The 24,392-nt window shown below is 39.6% G+C and overlaps 1 protein-coding gene across 4 annotated transcripts; it reads left to right on the top strand.

Annotated features, from left to right (window-relative positions):
• Positions 1-29: 29 nt before the first annotated feature.
• Positions 30-23,666, top strand: Pbdc1 (polysaccharide biosynthesis domain containing 1). Of its 4 annotated transcripts, none has more exons than XM_050132845.1 (7): positions 30-165; positions 279-344; positions 1,749-1,808; positions 2,338-2,478; positions 3,424-3,535; positions 6,241-6,299; positions 22,105-23,666. In XM_050132845.1, the coding sequence occupies exons 1-7, from the start codon at positions 136-138 to the stop codon at positions 22,195-22,197; spliced, it is 561 nt and encodes a 186-aa protein (XP_049988802.1). In that variant the 5' UTR covers positions 30-135; the 3' UTR covers positions 22,198-23,666. The 4 variants fall into 4 exon arrangements, with proteins under 4 accessions (XP_049988802.1, XP_049988804.1, XP_049988803.1 ...); XM_050132847.1 differs by lacking the exon at positions 22,105-23,666 and adding an exon at positions 12,310-12,377; XM_050132846.1 differs by lacking the exons at positions 6,241-6,299; positions 22,105-23,666 and adding an exon at positions 3,669-4,464 and having other exon boundaries at positions 2,338-2,386; positions 2,438-2,478.
• The last annotated feature ends 726 nt before the right edge of the window (positions 23,667-24,392 follow it).

Raw genomic sequence — 24,392 nt, 5'->3', positions numbered from 1 at the left:
GTAACGGAGGACGCACGCAGACGCAGACGGAAAAACTGTCTCCGTTTCCGCCCTACTATTCTCAATCAACTGTTAAAGCAGCGCGCATAGCAAACCACTTCCGGAAAGGTGAAGCTGCGGTTACCGGGCTGTAACATGGATGCTGCAAGCGAAAGCGAAGAGCCGGTAAGATGCTGTTCTCGGGCTCAGTAAATAATACCCAAGTAGAGATTGAATGGTGAGCGACCTAGGGAGCCTGGGTTCGCTCACCTATTCCTGCTTTTTCTTTTCTTTCTCAGGTTTGTGGGGAAGTGGTGTCCGTGGCCCACGCTCTTTCCCTCCCAGCCGAGTCGTATGGCAATGACGTGAGTATGACTCACCCACTCTTCCCGCCCTCCCAGCTATCTCAGAATGTCTGAAAGCCGCCGCACTGAATTATAAGTCCCTTTCCTGATGTCTTCTTCAGATCTCCCCACGTCCACCCTAACTTTTCTCTGATTTAGAAACACCTAGGGGATGTCTAAACGCCCCACATGTCTAGATTATAATAACCCACACCAAGTCCAATCAGAATGTCTGGGGGAAAAGGAGTAAATACTTGGTAGCTTGTTTTGTGTTTTTTTTTTATTTTTGTTTTATTATTATTATTATTATTATTATTATTATTATTATTATGGTTTTTCGAGACAGGGTTTCGCTGTAGTTTTAGAGCCTGTCCTGGAACTAGCTCTTGTAGACCAGGCTGGCCTCGAACTCACAACTTGGTAGTTTTTAAAGGGCCTTAAATAATCACATTGTGTAGCAAAATTACACTGACTTGTGGTGTGCTTCCTTTGGACCCTTATACATGCTGTGTGTTGAGAGACAAGAAGAAAAAAACGGCCGGAATAGTAATACCACCCAAATCAGAATGTAATTTGTACTAGATGGGTGGCTCAGGCAAGGGTGGAGGCAGGAGATTTCATCAGGGAAATGTAACTTGAACTGGACCCCCAAAGCGTAAGTGGACAAAAAATACGGATTTGGAAGTAGGAATATTGTTTTGCCCAAGTTGGAGAGGTGCGTATGCAGATGGATTTTTCTGACGTCATGAAGGAGACAACAGGTGGGTTGGAAAAGGAGAGTCCAGTGGAACAGCTAGTGGGTACTTGGTCGGACTTATATATAATCTGGCTGCATCATTTGTTCTGGGGTTTTACAGAGTGGAAAATGGCTACCTGACAAACATAAATGATGAGTAAAACATGCTGCAGTCATTAAAGTGAAATATAGTTTCACGTGTATTTTTGTCCTCTAAACAACTCTGAGACACATAGGTGGGTATATTAATGTAACTTTAATAATTATTTAAGTCAGTCCTGATTTTCCACACTTTCGCTGGCTGCTGGGAAAAAAATGTCCAGTAGTCATTGCTTTTGTTATTCTGTATTGGTCATCCTAAGAGCAAAAGGTTTATATTGCCAAATCTTTTAGTTCAGCTTTTATCCCTTGACAGCAACATCATTTTCTGTAGACCTCTTGAGATTTAGCAAAGCGTCATTAACTTATTATTCTTTACAGAACTGAGAGAGTTTTTGGTTTTGGTTTTTCGAGACAGGGTTTCTCTGTGGCTTTGGAGCCTGTCCTGGAACTAGCTCTTGTAGACCAGGCTAGCCTCATACTCACAGAGATCCGCCTCTGCCTCCCAAGTGCTGGGATTAAAGGCGTGTGCCACCACTGCCCAGCTAGAACTGAGAGATTTATGAGCTGATGTTCTCCCTCTTTTGCAGCCTGATATTGAGATGGCTTGGGCCATTCGAGCAATGCAACATGCTGAAGTCTATTACAAAGTGAGTCATCTTCATCATTAAGCAGAATCAGCGTGTAATTTTAGTGTATGGTGGATGCTATGCTAATCATAGTTCTCAGCAACTTGTGCTGTTAAGTTTTGAAGATTGTTTTAACTAACAAAGAAATCTTACCTCCGGGGAATAAGAGTAGAAGTGAATTTGATAATGAAAAGTTCTGTTTGTCTACCCCTGTTGTTTGCTACCTGGAGGAAAGATGACTGGACCATACATAGCAAGCACTTAAATGTTTGTTGAATGAATGAACAATCCACAGAATGAGGGCCAGGCAATACTAGGACTAAAGGGTTCATTCAGTTGCCAAATTGGTAAAAGGAAGAAAAGGAGGAGAGAGATTGTTATTATGGCTCTTAAAACCATTTTAATGACTTCATGCAAGACCTGGGCTGTTAATATTGCCTAAGATAATCCTCTGTCCTGAGAAACATATGGCTTGCTGATGGTGTGGCACTGGAGGGCTTGAAGTGTAATTAGTGACTAGCATCTTTATGTTTGTTTTACTGTCTGGCAGCTGATTTCATCAGTTGACCCACAGTTCCTGAAACTCACCAAAGTAGATGATCAAATCTACTCTGAGTTCCGTGAAAATTTTGAGAAGCTCAGAGTAGATGTATTGGACCCAGAAGAACTCAAATCAGAATCAGCTAAAGAGGCAAGTATCTTCTTAAGTGTTATCTAACATCTGGCCGGTGATATTGATTGTATGTTTTTATGTAAGCGCAAAATTTGTTCAAGGGACTTAAAATAAGGAGCCTGAATTTTATAATAATGAAGTCAATTATGGAATGAATTATTTTCTGTCTTATGCACTTTTTGTGTTTATGGAAACTATTTTTTTTCTTTCCTTGGGCACTTCAAATACCCCATTTACCTATTCCTCTCAGTGAGGAGGAAGGATGAGTTTATTTTAGCAGGACATTTAGCTGGCAAGATTAGATGATGGAATAGTTAATAGGGTGCAGGGAAGATAGGGAGATATTTTGATTCTCTGGATTTTTGTTCCATTAATCTTAGGTCCTGGAAAGCATACAAGTTTTGTTTCTTGCTTATGTGATCATCTCTTACTGACACAGAATATGATATTATAATAGGAAAAGCATTTTCCTTAAAATGGTCTCTTGACTCATGAAGAATTTAAACTTAGCAGGCTGTCACTGATCTTTGAGAACTTGCCCCTAACTCAGTGGACATGTATAACCTAAAAGTATATCCCTGTCCTCTTTGTCTCATTGGTACTTTGGTGAGGATGAATAACCAGTTTGACTTGAGCTAGTTAATAAACAGCTCAAAGCAAAACAGATCCATTTTAGAAATCACATTTTAATTTTGTAGTAAAAAGATTGAGGTGGTTGGTTTTGTTGTTTGTTTTTCCTGATCAAAATGTTGTGTAGGGGGACACCAGCCTGAAAATATAATGTAGCACCCAAATGTACAATTTCACTATAAAGCTGAAAGTCACCTCAGCACTAGTCTCTTTCTCCCGGGCTTTTATTCTCACTGGGGAATCAAACTTCTTTCCTGGCTTGAGTACATTTAGACTCTTGGATTCATCAGCTAAGGTGTCTTTTTTTTTTTTTTTTTTTTTTTTGCCTTATAGAAATGGAGGCCATTCTGCTTAAAATTTGAAGGTATTGTGGAAGACTACAACTATGGTACTTTGTTGCGACTCGATTGTTCTCAGGGCTATACTGAAGAGAACACCATCTTTGGTGAGTCCCCCCCCCCCATTGTTTCACTTATATATTTGAATGGCTTTCATGTGAGTTAAGATTTGTCTGTGGGTTTCTAGCCAGTATACATAATTACCTAAGACCAGGACAATTAATTCTATTTACCTTTCAGCACCCAGGATTCAATTTTTTGCAATTGAAATTGCTCGGAACCGGGAAGGCTATAACAAAGCAGTTTCCGGCAGTGTTCAGGACAAAGAAGGAGAGAAAGGAAGTAACAATGAAGAAGAGGAAGATGAGAAAGGAGCTGATAGTGGAGGAGAAAAAGAGGAAGGAGTCAACACAGAAAATTAAAACAAAACAAAACAAAAAACTAACCAGGGAGGAGGAAAAGAAAGCCAAGAAACATGTGACTCAGCTGAACCCACAAGTATCAGGTGCTCCTTGCACAGACCCCTTGTGCACATGGAGGACTCAGAAGGACATTTTTCTAGCAAATAAGAGAAGCTGCTCTGGGCATAATAGCCTAACCACAATTAGCAGAGTCTCTTAGTTAATTGTTGATTCATACCCTATTTCTTGACTGTAACTTGTTGAAGTAAGACATTTTGTAAATATATTCCTTTTGGTTTGTATTATTTATGACTGATTTTGGAAAATATTTACATTTGTTTGCTACTTCAAAAAATCAATTGTATAATCTCATCACCATATCTCAATATAAAACTGTCTATTTTTTAAGTTTTCTCACTGTTCTCAGTAATAAAATTTCTGCTTAATGTGTTAGCTCCTACTTGGAATCGGTATTAGAAGTTCATATGTAAAAATTGACTCTTAGCCAGGCCTAGTGGCTCATATCTGTAATTCCAACACTTGGGAAACCAAGGAAAGAGAATTGCATGATTTTTAAGCCAGCCTACGTTATAGAGTGAGACTCTGTCTCAAAAAATAAATTGTTTAAAAAAGAATTGGTGTTTGTCTTTGTGGTGACTGTAGCTCTCTGATTTCCTTTGCTGTATTGGAAAGAGCAGCCGCAACTGTCAGGTTAGAGAGTGCAGCCCAGTTTGTTAGAGAAGAGCAAGAGCCTTCACCTCCTTTTAGATTTTTTTTCTGTCAGTCTTTTTGTTTGTTTTTCTGAGACAGAGTCTTGCCTTATAGACCATTCTAGCCTAGTACTTCCTATGTAAGTCAAAGCTAGTTTCCTACTCAGAATCCTGCCTTGTTTATCCTCTGATAACTTAGTTGTTATCTGAAATTTAGCCAATAATAGTAAATGCTAGTATAGTATTTATAATCTAATGTAAATCTGATGAAGTGGCTTCTAATTTTTTGTTTTGTTTTGTTTTGTTTTTTTGAGACAGGGTTTCTCTGTGGCTTTGGAGCCTGTCCTGGAACTAGCTCTATAGACCAGGCTGGTCTTGAACTCACAGAGATCCGCCTGCCTCTACCTCCCGAGTGCTGGGATTAAAGGCGTGCGCCACCATCGCCCGGCTGTGGCTTCTAATTTATAACTATGGGCAAGAACATGTATTTGTATTTGACTCATAACGAACATCTGTTGATTTGATATGGGAGGGAGGTGTTTCCTTCTCAGATGAAGCTGTTTAGAGTGAAGGCTTCAGTTACCTGCACAAGTATATGAAGAAGGTTCCTGGTGCCCCCAGACAGCCTGAGCTTGATTGCTGAAAATAAAAGGAAAACAGGATACTTGTGATACACACAGATGCTACTCTGTCAAGTCGAACCACAGCATTCTTGTATGAAGAAGGATTTATTGCCACACCTTTAATCCCAGCACTCAGGAGGCAAAGGTAGGTCCAAATTCGAGATCAGCCTGGTCTACATACAGAGTAAGTTCCAGAACAGCCAGGGCTACATAGTGAGACCCTGTCTTAAAAAAAAAAAAAAAAAAAAAAAAAAGGAAAAAGAGAAAAGAAGGAAGGGTTTGTTGCACTATAGAAAGGAAAAAAGACCTTCATCCCTTAGTAAACACAAAAGAAAAGTAAAAGTTAAATCTAATTGATATATTGTGCTATACAAGGAAATGAAAAGAAAATCATGTAGCTAGCAGTAACACTTGTATACAAAACAAACAGGTTTCTTTCTAAGTTCTCTTAAATTCTTAAGAATATTTTGAACATTTATTAAAATTTTCCTTTTATAGAAATGTATAGTTTTTAAAGAATAGGAGAACTTTATGTATTTCTTACTAGCCGGACTATTAAGAAAAATCAATACTGTAAATTTTCTTTAGTTCTAGTTGGTTACAATTGTATGTTTATATATACTGTCTTAGAAGTTGAAGAAGGAAAATTACTGACCATATATAATTGCAGCTGTCACAAAGACTAAGGCAGCATACACAGGGCCTGCCTGAATCGTGTATATATTATAGTTTCCAGATTCGTGTTTTTATGGGACTCCTGAGTGTGCAAATAAGTGCATCTCTGCTTGTGTCTTCTTTGGGGCTTTTTCCTTCTCTTTGTGTTGCCCAGTTCCAATGTGTTAGTTTTTGTTTTATCCTATTATATTTTATTTTTATTATTATCTCTTAGAAGCCTGTTTGTTTTCTAATGAGAGACAGAAAGGGTGTGGATCCACATGGGAGGGAACAGGAGGGGAAACCATAATCAGAATATATTATGAGAGGAAAAAAAAACTATTTTCAATAAAACAAAAAAATGTCTCTTTACAGGTTGTTTACTGGCAGAACAACTAGCTTAATGACTCTGTTCAATTTTTAGGGGATAAGAAACGTGAAAATCAGACTGCCTTGAAGCAAGAGGCCTCCCCCAAGGAACAGGTGATAAAAAATGAAAATTAAGAATTTTAGTGGCATTTCATTTTTTTTTTTTTAATAAATAAAACTTGCCGCCTGAAGATCAAAGAATGAAACAGCCCCACTGGTCAGTCTTACAGACCAGGCAGTGGTAATACACACCTTTAATCCCAGTAGCCACACTAATTGCCATAGAAACCAGGCGGTGCATGATTTTAATGCCAGTGGTGCACACCTTTAGTCCCAGCCCTAGAGAGGATTATAAAATGGGTGGAGACAGCTCTCAGTCTTATTCTCATTCTGAGATTCCTGGAGGCAAGATCGCCATTTTGGACTGAGGTTGATATAAAAGCCAGTGGCTGGCTGCGTTGCTTTTCTAACCTTCAGGTTGAACCCTAATTTCTGTCTCTGAGTTTTTATTAATCATGCTACAAAGAATAAATATAGAGAAGGCAGATGGACTTTTAAGAGTCCAGAAGATTAAAGCAGTCTCCCAGATTAGAGGGGAAAGAGTAGGCAAAATGGTTCTGGTGCTTTCGATGAACCTTAAGATGCTCTCAGTATTCTCCCCTTGTCATGAGTGTTCCTATGGAATTCCCTACTGTTTAGTATGGACAAAGCCTATGAAGATGAACAGATTTCATTCCCAAATTGTGGGTGGTTTGAAGTTAATCAAAGGAATCTTGGGTAGGTCCTTCCTAATAGGCAAGTCCTTAAAAGAGACAAGCAAAACCAGAAGGTGTAAAAACCAATAGCCATGTTTGAGAGGTCATGGGAAAGCCTGAAGGTGATATTTTTCTCTGAGGATTCCAGTTAGTTCTAAGGAACTTTATTCTGCCTATTAGTAAGGTGGAAGAGAACTATGATGCTCAGACGAGATTGGCAGTATGATTTCGGCCCCAGAGCAGATGATCTAGTTAAGCTGTTCTTGGACTCCTAGACAATAAATGGATGTTGTCTCATGACCAAAAAATATGGTAATTGCTTACATAATATTGGAAAACCGTAGGCTTTGATACTAAAAGAGGGGTGCTATACTTCACCAATACCTAAAAGTTGGAAGTTGTGTTTGAAATCAGTCAGTGGTAAAAGCTGAAGAATTTTGAAGGACATAATAGAGAAAAATCCTATACTGTCAATGGGAGTATGGACTTTTTAGTGGTTTGGGCTTTTTTTAAATTTTTTATATGTATATGTGGTTTTTATTTGTTTGCTTGTTTTTTTGTTTGTTTGTTTGTTTTTAAGACATGATTTTTCTATATCGTCCTGGAACTTTGTAGACCAGGCTGGCCTCAAACTCAAAAGGATTCCCTTGCCTCTGCCTCCTGAGTGCTGGGATTAAAGGTGTGCGCCACCAGACCCAGGCCAGGTGTATGGACTTTAAGGGTGCTGCTAGAAAGAGCTCAGAAGGAAATGGGGGAGCATGTTATTGAAAACTGGAGGTAAAGGGTTTCTTTCCTTCTTTTTTTCTTCTTTAGATTTGTTTATTTATTATGTGTACAGTGTTCTGCCTGCACACCAGAAGAGGGCACCATATCTCATTATTGGTGGTTGTGAGCCACCGTGTGGTTGCTGGTTGAACTCAGGACCTCTGGAGGAGCAGTCATTGCTCCTAAGCTCTGAGCCATCTCTTCAGCCCCAGAGATTCCTAAAAGGTGGTAGCATTGAAATAAGATCCTAGGAAGTTTGAGATTTCAACTATGACTTTGAGCCAGGCTGAACATAGAAATCTATGACTTATTCAAAATAAGGCAATATTCTAGTTATCTCAGTATCTTTTTTTCAATATCTTTTAGAGCTAGAAAAGAGTAACTATTTGTACTTGCAAGAGGACAGATGGTAGATTTAAGTCAATGATTGTGTAATACTTTGTCATAGGAAGTACAAAATGACTAAAGGAAACATACTGGGACCTACCCTCAAAGTAGAGGCTTTCATTGTACTGGCATTGCTTATTTTGAAACTATAGCTTAAACATGGGGATGTCGTTTATCAGAGGATTAGAACTCTAAACTCCATTCAAAATGACCTAGAATCATTTAGAATGTACAGGAAGTCCTGTGGTCATTATGGGAAATATGCTAATGGGGTTTGAAATTAGCATGTTTTCGTATATATCACTTAACAGTAACAGCTTTTTTTGTTTTTCAAGACAGGGTTTCTCTATATAATAATCCTGACTGTCCTGGAACTCATTTTGTAGACCAGGCTGACCTAGAACTCACAGACAGCCGCGTGCCTCTGCTTCCTAAGTGCTGGAATTAAAGGTGTGTCCCGCACCTCCTGCAACATTGGCGGCTTTGTTTGTGTATGTGTGTTTGTGCACATTCACATGCATGCTTATGCGTGGAGATCAGAGGTCCATGTCGGGCATTTTCTTCAATTGCTCTCCATCTCTCTCAGTGAACCTGGAGCTTGCTGGCTTTGCTAGATTGGCTAGTCAGCATGCACTGAAGATTTTCCTGCCTCTGCCTTTTCTATTTGCCTGGACTCTGGGGATTGAACTCAGGTCTTCATGTTTATGTGGCAAACACTTGACCAATTGAACTATCTCCCCAACACTTACTCGATAACTTACAATAACTTCAAGTGTGAAGAGTTTTCTTTGGCACAGTGTTTTATGATGAATATAGTTTACAGTGTCTAGAGCATGGTGGTAATTTTAGCAGACCAGTGGTTTATGACCCTGGCACTTGGCTTCACAGGAACAAGTCCAGAGCCTGAGTTGTCTGGGGTTGGACAGGCCTGGAACTTGAGTTGATGGTGGCGAGTCTGAAGCATTCCTGGCTGGAGCCTGGGCCTGTGGAGGCCAGAGTCTACTGGAGTGGCCTTGTCTATATTGGAGTTTGGGGCCAGCCTAGCCAGTGTAGGGTCTAAAGTGTAGGTCCTTAAGAGACAGTTTGGAGTCTAGTCTGAATGGCAGCCTGACATGTCAGCTATAGAAGGTAACTCTGAGTGCTGGCCTGAGGCTAGGTCCATTGGACTAGCCTGAGCCTATACCTATAGGTAATAGCGTGGGTTTTTTTTTTTTTTTGGTCACTGCACTTAGCCTGTGTTTGATATGGAAATAGAGGCTTTGTTCTCAAGGCAGACCTAGAACCTGAGTTCATGGAGATAAACTGAATACTAAGGACAATCGGGCTGGCCTCTTCACTGGGTTTGCTGAAATGAACCTGGTCCCTGAGCCCTCGAGGATGGAGCTGTGGGGACTAGTGTGGATCTCTGGGCAAGCAAGAGGCTGCTATGTGTGCCAACCAGCCTAGAATCTGGGTCTCTACCAGAATGGCCTGGGCTAATTTAGAGTCTGGAACTGTAAAGGCAAGCCTGGTGTCGGAATGAACCTGAGTTCTGGGAATATGGTCTAACCTGACACTGGGGTTGGCCTACAGTCTATGGCGTCTGGTTTTTCAGTGGTCTAGGCCTGGAGGCTGGGCCTGGTCTAGAACCTGGGGTGGGTCTGAATCACGGGTGTGCAGGGTCTTTGGGCCTGCCTGACTTTGAGGTTCATGGTTGGGGGTCTGATGCTGTGCCTTGTAGCCCTCAGGTGTTCAGTTTCCTCTGTCTCCTGCTGTGCTGGTTGGGCTGCATGGAGGGTGACGCAGGTGAGGTGAAGCCATGCTTCCTTCTTTAATACGTCTTTCCTCATCGCCACACGGCAGCCAGGTGCTGCAAGCTGTCACCTGGATTGCTGAGCTCTGGCAAAGGTGTTTTGATGTGTGACTACTAGTTTGATGTGATGGTTTTGGAGGGCAAGAACATTGGAAAGTCCTAATCAGCCATCTTGCTGTTGTAACTCCTAAAATATAAACTTTAAAAGGGGTTCATTAAGGTTTCTATTTTGCTTTACAGAGCAAGTATATGTAGCAACATAAATACCACAAGTGGGGATACAATTCTCTTCTGTTATAAAAGTAATGTTCAGATTATGGGTATTCTATTCAGCAAAAAACTGTTGCTAGTGACTAAAGGAAAAGTCTAGAAATGCATCTCCTGGGTTTGACTCTCAACCAGTCACCTTGTAATCCATCTCCAAAATGCTTTGAAATCATGGTGATCCACCTGCCTCAGGCTTCAAGAGGCTAGGATTACGAGTCTGTATCACCATGCCTGGCTCAGAAATTGACTCTTGAGACAAGGTCTTAGTATGTTAGAATGTAGCTCATGCTTCTGTGGAATTCACTGTGTAGCCCAAGCTGGCCTTGAACCTAGGATTCTTATATGTGTTTCCCAAGTACTAGGATCACAGGCACATGCTACCACACCTGGTTTATCATGTCATGTTTTTATGTTACAGAGAACTTGATTCTCCTTGCCCTGCTCTGTGGACCAGGCTGGCCTTGAACTCAGAGATTTCTTGCCTCTGCCTCCAGAGTGCTGGAATTAAAGGTGTATACCATCATGCCCAGCCTGAATTTGATATTTTTATATAATAGAAATGATTTTACTCATTATCAGTAACTATAAAAAATGCCCATATTTATTGAGTCACTACTCACTGTTTCATTCAGGATGTTTTATCTTGTTTTTATTTATTTATTTTTCTCTTTGGTGAGAATATAAATTAGTCCAGCCAGTATGAAAAGCAATGTGGAGGGCCTTCAAAATGTGGAAATCAAAATAAGATGGTCCTCTACTGCTCCCTGGGTATATACCCAAAGGAATCTCAGTCAGCATAGAGGTGAGATACTTGTATATCCATGTTTATTGCATCATCATTTACAATAGCCAAGATACAGAAGCAGACTTGATCCCCATCAACACATGACTCAATAAAGCTGAATAAAGAAAATGTAGCATATACAGTGACATTTTAATGAGATATAAAGAAGAATGTAATTCTGCAGGTGGAACTGGAGATAGTTAAGTGAGTGATACTCAAACTATTACATGCTTATGTGTAGTATTGAATTTTTTTTAAAGATGATTGGGTATAAGAAAAGCCTTGGCAAGAAAAGAAAATAAGAGGACAAATATGAAGAAAAATTGATAACAATGCATGAAATGTCATAATAAAAATCATTTTGAATAATTGTCATTCATTTGCTTTTAATTTCATTTAAAATCTTTATTTTTACAAGGTTTTTTATTTTTGTACTTGTATTAAAATAGACCTAGGGACAATGAATGGAGCATAATACCTAGCAATAACCTTGTACCTTCATAATCAACTAATTTTTGACAAGTGTTCAAGGTAATACCTACAAGAGTCAATACAATCTTTAGTGAATGGTATTGGGAATCTAGGTGTTCACAGAAAGGGAGAGAGGGAGAAAAAACATCTCTGGCATTTTACTTATGAAAATTAAAACTAGCTCAAAGACTAAATACAAATCTTGAAATCAAAAAACTCCAAAAAATATAGGGGTAACCTCTTTGACATCATCTAAAGCTTAAGCAACAAGTACAAAAATAAGCAAGTGAGACTTAACAAGCCAAGACCCTTCATAACCAAAAGAAACAGCAAAATTAAAATGCAGCCTCCACGATGGAAGGAGACATTTGCAAACGATATAATGGATGCCTGTTGCAAAGAGAAGTTTCCTTGAGGAGTGAGAACTACACTTGTGTGGGGGTAGGAACAAATGTTTAGATTGTTGTTAGGGATTATGCTGATGTAGGAAATTTCAGAGCTATTGTGAAAAACAGCATGGAGATTACTCAGAATCTCATAATAGAGTAACAGGGTTCAGCAATGCCACTTCTGTATTCATACAAAGAAAGTGAAATAAGTGTTTTGTTTTTATTCACATTTGTTTGTTTGTTTGAGAAAGGATCTCCCTGTGTAGCCCTGGCTGGCTTAGAACTACCAGGCTGGTCTCGCTCTAAGAGCTCTGCCTGCTATTGCCTCTGCCTCCTGAATGCTGGGATTAAAGGTAAGCATGTGCCACCACACCTGACCTTATTTGTTTGTTTGTTTTTCTTTTTTTAATTTATTTATTTATTTATTGAAGATTTCTGTCTCTTCCCCACCACTGCCTCCCATTTCCCTCCCCCTCCCCCAAATTTAAAGGTTTTGTTTTCTTGGTTTTTCTAGACAGGGTTTCTCTGTAGCTTGGAGCTCTACCTGCTACTGCCTCTGCCTCCTGAATGCTGGGATTAAAGGTAAGCATGTGCCACCACACCTGACCTTATTTATTTTTTTAAAGGTTTTGTTTTCTTGGTTTTTCAAGACAGGATTTCTCTGTAGCTTGGAGCCTGTCCTAGAACCAGCTCTTGTAGACGAGGCTGGCCTCGAACTCACAGAGATCTGCCTGCCTCTGCCTCCCAGGTGCTGGGATTAAAGGTGTGTGACACTGCCATCTGGCTAAGAATTTTTTTTTTTTTTTAAGTTTGTGTGCATTTGGGCATGTGCAGTTGCATGCAGTGTCCATGGAGGCCAGAAGAGGGTGTCAGATCTCCTGAACTTGGAGTTAAATGTAGTTGTGAGCTATCTGATACTGAAGCTGGGGACTGAACTCAGTTCCAGTGGAAGATCTGCAAGCACTACTACGTACTGAGCCATCTCTCCAGCCTGAAATTGTATTTTAAAGCAATAGCTATATTACCATGTGTATTTCAGCATAGCTGTGATGTGGAACTGACCTAAGTGTCTGCCTATAGATGAATACATAAAGAAAAGATTAGGATGTAGTTCTGCCATGTGCTACAACATAGAAAAAACTGGGTGACACTATGCCAAGTGAAATAAACCAAGTAGAGAACAATAACTATTGTACAGTATCATTATATGTGTAATCTAAAAAGAATCAATAAGACAGTAGTTGCCAAAATTTAAGGGTAGGGAAAATGGGAAGATGCTGCTCAAAGGGCACAAATATTCAGTTATAAGAAGAACTAATTCTAATGCACAGCTTGGTGACTGCAATTATTAATATAGTATGGTATACTTGAAATTTGCTAACCGTAAAGATCTTAGGTATTTGTCGATTGCGTTGGGTGGGTCACTTAGTCTAGGGGTTGTAACCCACCCTGCAATCAGTTACTCCAGGGTCACGGAGGGGTACTATCTGGAAGAGAATGAGCTAGAAAAGAAGGAGAAGGCCATGCTAAGTTTGTCACAGCCTCTGTTTAGTAGAGTCCTGGTTGCTGCTTATATAGCCCCCGGATGAGGGCTTGGGGGGCAAGGCACAGGATCTCGCCTGTGGTCCTGGTCACATAGGCCAGGAGGTTACGTTAGGTCAGGTAAGCCAAGAAGTCACGAGTTGCCACACCTAGTTCCCTGGATAGCTGGAATGTGAGGCCGTTCCTCTAACAGATAACTCTCCATTAACAGCTTAATTGGGTGTGGGGCAGGTTTTGTCAATAGAACGATTCTTAACATTCTTAACGTAATTATGGGTGTGGGGTTCTCTGCAGACTCCCCAAGGTGATGGTTCCTGTAATGATTTTTAGGAGGAAAATGGCTCCTTACAGGTATTCTATAAAATAATGAAAACATATGATGTATGTGTTAATTAACTTTATTTTGGTAATCATTTCATAGTATATAGATGTATGAAATTATCACATTGTACACTTTGTATAGTTGTGTCGGTCATACCTCAGTAAGTCTAAAAAATGTCTAGAAAATAATTTATAACATATAATAATAAAGTTGGGTGTGAAGGGTGCATGCCTTTAAACCAGTACTCAAGAAGCAGAGGCAAATTCTTGTGAACTTGAGGCCTATGGGCCTATGTAGTGGTCTACATAGTGAGTTCTAGGACAGCCAGGGCTACATAGACTGTGTCTCCAAAACAACCAAATAATAATAATGGGACTTTCTTTTTTGTTTTTTTTTCCAATTCATCAAGACTTAAAATATATATTTTAATTGTTTTCCCTCCCCTACTCTTTTCAGATACACCCTACCTCCCTACCCACCCAACTTTATGTCTCTCTCATCATGCCCAATATGTGAACAGGTTTAAACTAGACAAAACCCAACACTGAGAAGAGAAAGTAGATACAAAGTCCTACCTGTTACTAAGAAGCTTTTTGCAGTTGGTACTTGCTGGGAAAGAGAAAGTCAGTTTTCTCCAGTGGAGTATCCCTGGGTATATCAACCACACTCCAGGGCAGGCCCCATATCAAGGAGTAGTTGTCCAAAACAAAATGGACTCCATGTTTTTTGTGCAGTTTTTTCTTTCTTACTGAGTTTTTGTTTGTATGTTTTGATTTTTTGTTTGTTTTGAGAGAAAATGTTTTTTGTTTCTTGGGACAAGCCCATCAATATATCTATCACTTTTAGTATTTTTCTTTGAGTTAGTGTTCCCATTTTTTTATATAACCATCTGTTTTTGTACTGCCTACTTTGAATCCCTTTGCATATTAATTGAAATTATTTAAACCTGTGGTCCCACAGTGCCAACATTCTTGAGTTGTTGGAACCTTTTTTGTTGTTGTTTTGTTTTTTTCTTCGCAGCTTTTCACTGTGTAACAGCCCTAGCTATTCCAGAACTCATTCTGTAGATAGACCAGGATGGCCTTGAACTCAGAGATCCTCCTGGGTTCAGGAATTAAAGGCATGCCCCCCCCCCACACTGCCTTACAAATTTTGGGGGTTTTGTGATTATAAGGGGGAGCATCATGTACTGTGAAAAATGGACACCTTTCAAGATGTGGCAATGAGATGGGGGGGATAAATATTCTTTAACACGTTATTTAATGTCCCCTTTCTCTGTCTCCTTCCCACCGTTTCTTTTGGTGTTTTGTCTATATGTGTTTTTGTTTTGCTGTTGGGTTTTGTTGTTTTAGTAAGAGTCTTGTTTTTTTTTTTTTATGGACAGGTTTTTATTTTTTTTAAGATTTACTTATGCATACAGTGTTCTGCCTGCATGCCAGGAGAGGGTACCAGATCTTTTTTCTTTTTTTCCCCCCTTTGGTTTTTCTCTTTCTTTCTTTCTTTCTTTCTTTCTTTCTTTCTTTCTTTCTTTCTTTCTTTCTTTCTTTCTTTCTGTTTATTTTTCTTTTTTAGTTGTTGAAAAAGAAAATTCCGACTTGGAACTTGTCATCTTGTCTCAGACTTTTTTTTTTTAAACGTATAAGCATGTTTACCTGCAGGCCAGAAGAGGGCGCCAGATCTCATTACAGATGCTTGTGAGTTACCATGTGAGTTCTGGGAATTGAACTCAGGACCTCTGGAAGAGCAGTAAGTGCTCTTTACCACTGAGCCATCTCTCCAGCCTTTTGTCTGAGACTTTTGAGTACTAGGATTACAGTCACGCACCCCTGCATCGAGCTTAAATAGCTTTGCTTGAGGGCAGAACTTGTTGAGAGTGATTATTCAGATGTATTTCAAAGTAGTATGGTTCCTACCCTTGTCTGAAGCTTAAGGAAATTTTCTCCAATCTGTACTGTGAGAATTTAGTGAAGCTCCTTGGGATAAATCTCAGAAAGATGTGGGTACTCCCTACTCCTGGGTCCCTCAAGTTGGAAGTTCTTGGACTCCTTTGCCAGAAATTAAAGACATGCTACAGGTTTATCAGGCATAAAAATAGATTATCAGAAACACGTGCCCCCACACACACACAAGGTAAAGGGCAATGGAATTTGAACAAATCAAACTAAAATATAGGCATTTCTTATTTTCTATTGCCCTAAAAGATTCTAGTTCTGGAAAACTTCTGTTCTTGTCCCTTTAGAATTTGTTTCTCCAGATAAGTTTTCATTCCCATAAGTTATACATCACTACTTATTTATACTTCTCCCACTTGGGAGGCAAGAATTTTGCACTGTGGTTTCAATTCTGTGACTAAACTAATAAGAGCTGTTGGTTTTGATTTTGTTCAACATTTTACTTATATTGTGTGTTTGTTTTATGTATTTGTTTTTTAATCCTCTAAGTCTAATTAGTGCCACTTGTATGTGGGTAGCCAGGAGATCATCCACTGGGGTAGGTATGGACAACCTTCCAGTGGCCACATTTCTAAAGACTCTAAGTGACTCTCCCTCCCCCAGCTATCAATTGCCAATAGCTCCTAAACTAGTGATGACCCACCCCCATTATTAGACTTTTTAAATGACTTCAGCATGTTGAGGCAGCCAAGCACAGCTTCTCTGAGTTCATGAGTGCAGAGGCCATGCCATGTCCAAAGGACAGTATTTCAAAGCACCATTCCATATTCTCCCGCTCTTTTAGTTTTTTCTTACCCCCTTCTTCAATGTTCTTTTAGCCTTGATGGGGTGGGATGTTTGCTATAGATCTTAAAAAGGTATTTACCTCCTATCTTCCTTTACATGCTGGGCTGAAACCCCAAATACATTCACATAGGAAATTTTGCCTTCATTGAGGTTTGTGTTGCATTTTGTCTGAAAAAAAATTCTTGTTTTAAATGACAGGGATCTCTTAAAATTCAACTGAAAATAAGATATGATTTTCTATTACTTAAAATCAAAGTTCATAGTATCTAGTTTGCAGCCACTTTTTAATTACTTTCCCGTGTCCTGTCACTGGGACTAATGTGTAAGTGCCTGTCTTTACCTGCTAGAGCAGTAAGCATGCACAACTCCTGAGTCATGTCTCCTACTGGATCTTGCACTATTTATGATTGTATTAGATTTCATACTTGTTGATAGGTACCTAGGGCATCTATCCTGTTTAAACTATTGTAAAGAGTTCTGACAAACTGCTATGAAATTGTTCATTCCAGTCCTTATATGGGTGTATATTTTCTTTGGCTAAATAACTCTATGTGGAATTACTTAACATATGATAAGTTCATACTGAATTTGAAAGGATGTATCTAACAGTTTTTCAGAGTAATGTACCATTTCCATTTCACAGCAGTTTGTCAGAATTCAGTTTGTTCAGTATTCTCAATAACGTCCAGTATTGCTGGTTAATTTTACTTTAACAATTCTAATAACTGCATTGTGTTATTCTCATTTATATATTTGTCTAATTTGAAAAGCAGCACAAAGGTGCTGAAGACATGGCTCAGTGGTTAAGAGCACTTGCTGCTTTTGCAAAGGACCTGGGTTTCATGCCTAGCACCCATGTAACAGCTAAGAGCAGTCTGTAACTCCAGTTCCAGGGAATATGACACTATCTTCTGGCCTTGAGCATGCAAGCACTTGATGCACTAACATATATGCAGGTCAACCACTGAAAAACACAAAATAAAATTGAATCTTTAAAAATGAAATGGTGGGGCTGGAGAGTTGGACAGGGCTAGAGAGAAGGCTCAGAGGTTAAGAGCACTAACTGTTCTTCAAGATGTCCTGAATTCAATTCCCAGCATCCACATGGTAGCTCAAAACCATCTGTAATGAGATTTGGTGCCCTCTTCTGGCATGCAGGCAGAACACTGTAAACATAATACATAAATAAAATCTTTTTTTTTAATGGCATGGCTGGTTTTGTGGGGATATTTTATTAAACCTCCCAAAGTGAGACAGTCATAATACATTGTAAAGTCCTGATTCTTGAGTCTGGTTAAAATAGTACAATAAGTGAACTAAGTAGATGGCTCAGTTACTAACGTACTGGAAGCTCAAGCTAGGATATGAGTTCAGATCTCTAGCACTCACATGAAAAGCTAGGCTTGGTGGTGAGTGCCTGTAACCCTCATACTGGGGAGGTAGAGTCAGGTAGATCCCCAGATCCTGCCGGCCAGCCAACCTACCCAAATAGCTGGGTTCCAGGTTCAGTGAGATTTTCTCAAAAAAATAATAGAGAGTGTTAAGGAAAGACATTTGACTGACTTTTGGCTTCCAGATTTGTGTGTACACACACACAGGGACAGGTGTCGTCTTAACCTTCCATGTTGTTTAAGACAGGGTATCTTGGGGCTGGAGACATGGCTCAGAGGTTAAGAGCATTGCCTACTCTTCCAAAGGTCCTGAGTTCAATTCCCAGCAACCACATGGTGGCTCACAACCATCTGTAATGGGGTCTGGTGCCCTCTACTGGCCTCCAGGCATACACACAGACAGAATATTGTATACATGATAAATATTTTTAAAAAAGACAGGGTATCTTGTTTGTCACTGTATATGGCAGGATATCTGTTACATAAACTGTCGGGGATTCTCCTGTATCCACCTCCCATCCAGCCCTAGTAATGCTGGAATTTACGGACATATTCTACTGGGTCCAACTTATTTGGGTGTGGCACCCCACACTAAACTTGCAAGAAAACATTTTACCCTTTGAATCATCTTGTATATCTTCCATTTCTTTAAAAAAAAAGTTACCTTTTAAAATATTTTGACCAGGTAAGCAAGCCAATGGATATATTACCTGTATTCTTACAACCATGCCACATTGTATACATATATCAAGATACTATGCCATATATTATATGTACATAATAATTGTTATTTAAGTGTCTTGGTTACTTTTCTATTACTGTGAAGAGACATGACCAAGGCAACTTATAGATGGAAGTGTTTAATGGGGACTTACAGTTTCAGAAGTTGAGTCCATGAACATCAGGGCTAGGAGCATGGCGGCAGGCAGGCAGGCATGGGACTGGTAGAGTAGCTGAGAGCTTACATGTTGAGACAGCCATGAGGCAGGGAGTGAGAGCTAACTGGGAATACTACCTGCTTTTAAAACCTCAAAGCCCTCCTCCAATGACATACTTCCCCCCAAAGGGAATTCTTTCTAAAATAATCCTACAACTTGGGAACCAAATATTCAAATATATCAGCCTATGGGGGCCCCTCTTTTCCTCTTTTTCAAGCCACCACACAAAGATAATGTCAATAATTTTTTAAATTGGCTTTATTCTTATGAAAGTCAAAGTGGTTTTTTTTTTTTTTTTTTTTTTCCGAGACAGGGTTTTTCTAGCTTTTGGTTCCTGTCCTGGAGCTAGCTCTTGTAGACCAGGCTGAACTCACAAAGATCCGCCTGCCTCTGCCTCCCAGTGCTGGGATTAAAGGCGTGCACCACCACCACCTGACCATTTTCACTGTCTTAATGGTATATTATGAATCAAATTTTTTATGGAATGATATTAACTTTTCTGCTAATTTTTCTATGCTATAAGCATTCATTTTTAAATACTGTTTTGAGGATTTCATATATGAGTATGATATGTTTTCATCATAGCCATCCTTCCAACTCCTCCAATGTTCTTCCACAGATCACTCGTAAATTCATGTCCTATTCTTCTGTGTAACATCAGAGGTTCTGAAGAGAAGGCTAGAGACTAAGAACAATTGTTGATCTTGCAGAGAAACCAAATTTGGTTCCCAGCTTCCACATGGTGAATTACAACTCTCTGTAATCGTCAGTTCCAGGGATCTGATGCCCTCCTATGATCTCCAAGGGCAGCAGCCACATACATGTGGTTCACATTCATACATGCAGGCAAAACACTTGTAACATTTGGCTAACATCTCATTTTTCTCATCCTGTAGCTTTTGGAGACCACCTTTCTATTCTCTTTGAATTTGATTTTTCTTTTCTTTTTGATTTTGGTTTAGGTTTTTCGAGACAGGGTTTCTCTGTAGCTTTTCGAGCCTGTCCTGAACTAGCTCTTGTAGACCAGGCTGGCCACAAACTCACAGAGATCCCCCTGCCTCTGCCTCCCGAGTGCTGGGATCAAAGGCGTGCACCACTACCACCCAGCAGAGTTAGATTCTTTTAGATTTCAAATATACGGTGATTGTGTGCTATTTACCTTTTTATGTTTGGTTTACATCATTTAGCAAAATATCCTTTAGATTAATCAACATTGTTGTAAATGCGGGGTATTCTTTTCTCTCTGTGCTGAATAATATTCTATCATATGCAACAGCTCCCCAACAACCTGTCTGTTTTTTCCATTTTTCATAGACGTCACTTCTGATGTGCTCTGATGATTTGTTTAATCTCCCTTGATTTCTTTCCTGCACTGATATTTCAAGGATGTGCCATCTGCTTTTTTCATGTATTTGTAAATTTTCTAAAATTCCTCTTTTATTTCTTTCTTTCTATTCTTATACCATTGTGGTCAGAGAAGATAATTGATATAATTTCAGTCTTCTGCAATAGAGTCTGACCTGTACACACATGGTTGTAGTATATTATCAGGTGTTGTTTCTCCCTTTTTACCATGTTTGAGACAGGGTCTCCTGTTTGCCAACTGGCCCATGATCATCCAAGGATTCTCTTGTCTTTGCCAGCCACCTCTGGTTACACATGCACACCACCATATTTGGCTTTCTATCTGTTCTGAGGGTGTAAAATCAGATCTTCCTGCTTGTGTGGTGTTTACCCACTGAACCACTTCCACAGCCCATTAAGCCTGTTAAATAGCCTCCATGATCCTATTAACAGAGTAAATCTTTTGTGTGTTCTTTAATAAGAAGGTATTTTTAAATTTTGTTGTATTTTTTATTCTATTCTACCAATGATCGATCTCCCTCTCTCTCTCTCTCTCTCTCTCTCTCTCTCTCTCTCTCTCTCTCTCTCTCTCTCTCTCTCTCTCTCTCTCTCTCTCTCTCTCTGTGTGCGTCTCTCCCTCCCCCTCCCTCCCCAAACATTATTCACACAGTATGCCTGTATTGCACAGGCTGTCCTCNCTCTCTCTCTCTCTCTCTCTCTCTCTCTCTCTCTCTCTCTCTCTCTCTCTCTCTCTCTCTCTCTCTCTCTCTCTCTCTCTCTGTGTGTGTGTGTGTCTGTCTCCCCCTCCCTCCCTCACACACATACACACAGTATGCCTGTATTGCACAGGCTGTCCTCTGCCTCATAATTCTCCTGTCTCAGTCTTTTGAGCCCCAGTAGGCACCTAGCTCATAGCTCATTATTTATTTTTCTTACAATAGGTAATATAATCTTTTCTTTACATGCCACACACTTCTTGATTGTATGCAGCACATTCTTGATCATTATTTTGTTTTGTGTTGAATATCTTGATGTCTCTTGTGGTTTGAAAGAGCTGTCCCACCAAAGTCTCTGGCATTTGAATGCTAGGTCCCCAGTTGGTGAAAGTATTTGGGAGAGATGAGGTATGGCCTTGCCGAAGGAATTGTGTTACTGGGAGTGGGCTTTGAGATTTCAAAAGCTACATTGTCTTTGCAGTGAGCTCTCAGCTTCCTGCTTATGGTTCAAAGTGTGAGCCCTTAGTTCTTAGATTATGGGTCAATGTATGAGCCCCCAGCTCTTAGCTTATGGTTTAAGATGTAAACCCTCAGCTCTTAGCTTATGGTTCAAGGAGTGAGCCCTCTGCTCTTAGCTAATGGTTCAAGGGGTGAGCCATCAGCTCTTAGGTAATGGTTCAAGGGATGAGCCCTTGGCTCTTAGTTTATTGGTCAAGGTGTCAGCCCTTAGCTCTTAGCTTCCAGCTCCAATCCTCATGCCTGCCTGCTGTCATGCTTCCCTGCCATAATGGTGTTATATTTTTATCTTTCTGGAACTGTAAACCTCACATAAACCCTTCCTTCCATAAATTGCCGTGGTCATGGTGTTTTATCACAGAAATAGAAAAGTAACTAAGATACCTATAAGTATTTTTGTATTTTGGTGTAGTTCACATTAAGGCAATATAAGAATCAATTCATACTTTCTGGTTTGCTCTTTCATTTAAGGGGCATATATTTTTCAGGCTGTGGTTTATGTGTAATTTTGGATTACAGTAGTCGGTAGCCTTCTGAGTGCTTTACACAACTCACAGGTTGTGTAATATTCTCACCTTTAGTTGGGAAACAGGTGGTTTAAGAACTTGTGAGAGCTTGTGTTCCTCCTGACCCTTTTCCATTTCTTTTTAGACTTAGTTTCCTCAGATACAATGCACTGATCCTTTTTTTCTGGAGAAACAAGAGGATATGGGTCTCTGGATCTCTGTCTGTCTATCTCTTTGAATCTTTCTTTTATTCAGTGTTCAGTCTAGTTGAACTTTTTTTTTCTTCTTTCCTGTAGGCTGCCTTGCTGTTAAGGAAGAAGGCTGCTAAACTGAGATTTGTCTTTCATTGCCTTAAATCTACAGGAATCTTGAATCCCATTTTCAGGTAGGAAGCCAGTATTGATATTCCTCCTTCACTAGCAAGGTCTTTGATGACCTGAAACCTAATCATTGACAATGGCTGCATTTTCAGTAATTTTTAGTTGTTTCAGAGAGGAGGGTAAATTCATGGCATCATCTCTGTTGGCAGTTCTCTCGTGTTATATGTTCAACACCATGACTTGTATTTCTAATTTTTTCGATCAAAGAGTAGCTGGACATACAAGATTATCACAGTACTGCTCTCAACATACGTGTCAGTCATAGAAATTAATACAGTCTCAATTTTCTGTACTACTTAACTTGCTCACAATTATCATTATATATAAGAAACCACAGTGGAGCCAGGCGGTGGTGGCACACGCCTTTAATCCCAGCACTTTAATCCCAGGCAGAGGCAGGCGGATCTCTGTGAGTTCGAGGCCAGCCTGGTCTACAGAGCTAGTTCCAGGACAGGCACCAAAACCACAGAGAAACCCTGTCTCGAAAAACAAAACAAAAAAAAACCAACCAAACAAACAAACTAACAAACAAAAAAACAGAAAGAAACCACAGTGGCAAATCCGTATATGTAAGAGAGAAAGGGCCCCTGGAGAAAATATTGATTGTATTTGCAATATGCTAGTTATTTAATGCCATGGACCTAAAACTCAGTTGAGAGAAATCTCCCATAAAAGTTTTTTGCATACACACATATACATACACAACTTGAAGTCCAATCATATTCTTCCCTCTTTCAAATTACTGCATTAGTTACTTGCATGCAAAACTTTAGAAATACATAATGATGGCATTCCCAAATCACAAACTTTCCATGAGTACCTTTCCCCCACTCAACCTATCTAAAAGAGCTTAAAAGTCTCAGAGCAGCCTGAACTGGCTAATTATGACAAAGAGGTAATCTTCAGTTAGAACAAAATTTTTAATATGGACCTGAACTTCATTTATCATTGTAACAACTGATTGTTGAATAACTGTCATATTTGCTTTACTGTTTTTTTTTTTTTCTTTCTTGATTCGTTTGTTTTAAGGGAAGGTCTTGCTACTTAGCCCCTGACTGAATGGAATTCACTTTGTAGACCAGAATGTCCTTGAACTTGTGGCAGTACTTATACACAATACAAAAAAGAGTACTTATATTAAGCCACAGAAAGACTGAGATATTGCCACTTGTGACAGTGTGGATGGAACTATAGATTATTATGTTAAATGAAACAAATAAAGTACAGAAAGACAAATGTCACATGTTGTTACTGACATATGGAATCTATAAAAGAACTAATTGAAATTGAGAGTGGAATGGTAATGCCAGAGTCTAGGGAGAGTATGAGGGAGAGAGGGTGCAGGCATATTGATTAATGCCTACAAAGTTTCTATTATATGACTAAAAATTAGTGCCATCCTACTTTATAGTAGAGTAACTGTAGATAACAATAGTGTGCTATGCTTTTTTAAAAGCTAGAACAAATGTACTGGCTTTTGGGGATCCTATTCTCTTGGGATGCACACCTTCCTAAGCCTGGATGGAGGGGGGAAGGCCTTGGACTTCCCACAGGGCAGGGTGTCTTGCCCTGTCTTAGGACTGGAGGGACTGGTGAGGAGGAGGGTGTGTGGGGGGAGTGGGAGGAATGTGGGAGGAGGGGAGGAAGTGGAAATTTTGATTGGTATTATTTTTAAAGTAACAAAAATTTTTAAAAATTTAAAAAGCTAGAATGATTTTTAATGTTTTAACCTAAAGAAATGGTAATTGTTTGAGGAGATACATATGTTTCCTATGATTTAAGCATTTCAGAATATTCACATTTAATGAAATATCATATGTTATTCCATTAGCTTGGGATCGTTTTTATGTACCAATTAGTAAATACATTTAATTTAAAATGTCCTGCTAGGGATAGAGCTCAGTATTACTAGAGAATTTGTAGAGTATAAGTGAAGCCCTGGGTTCAATCCCCAGTACTGAAAAACAAAACAAAATGAAAAACAACTGTAACGGCATAAGTGAATGCAGACAGATTGTCAAAATATAGACAGCTTTAATGGAAGAATAGACTTACAGAACCACCGTTCCCGCGGAGACCAGGAAAGCAGAAGGGAATGCTGGGAGCACGCTCGCCAAATTTATAGGCAAACTTTAGCCTGAGGCGAACACGCCCCCTAAGGGGTGGGACTTATCCCTACATCTCCCCCTTTTGTCTAAATAAGA

This window comes from Alexandromys fortis, unplaced genomic scaffold (assembly GCF_014885135.2).
Source record: "Alexandromys fortis isolate MF-2015 unplaced genomic scaffold, M_Fortis_MF-2015_v1.1 scaffold_456, whole genome shotgun sequence".
Classification (NCBI taxonomy): Eukaryota; Metazoa; Chordata; class Mammalia; order Rodentia; family Cricetidae; genus Alexandromys; species Alexandromys fortis.
This window is presented reverse-complemented; position numbering and strand designations above follow the sequence as displayed.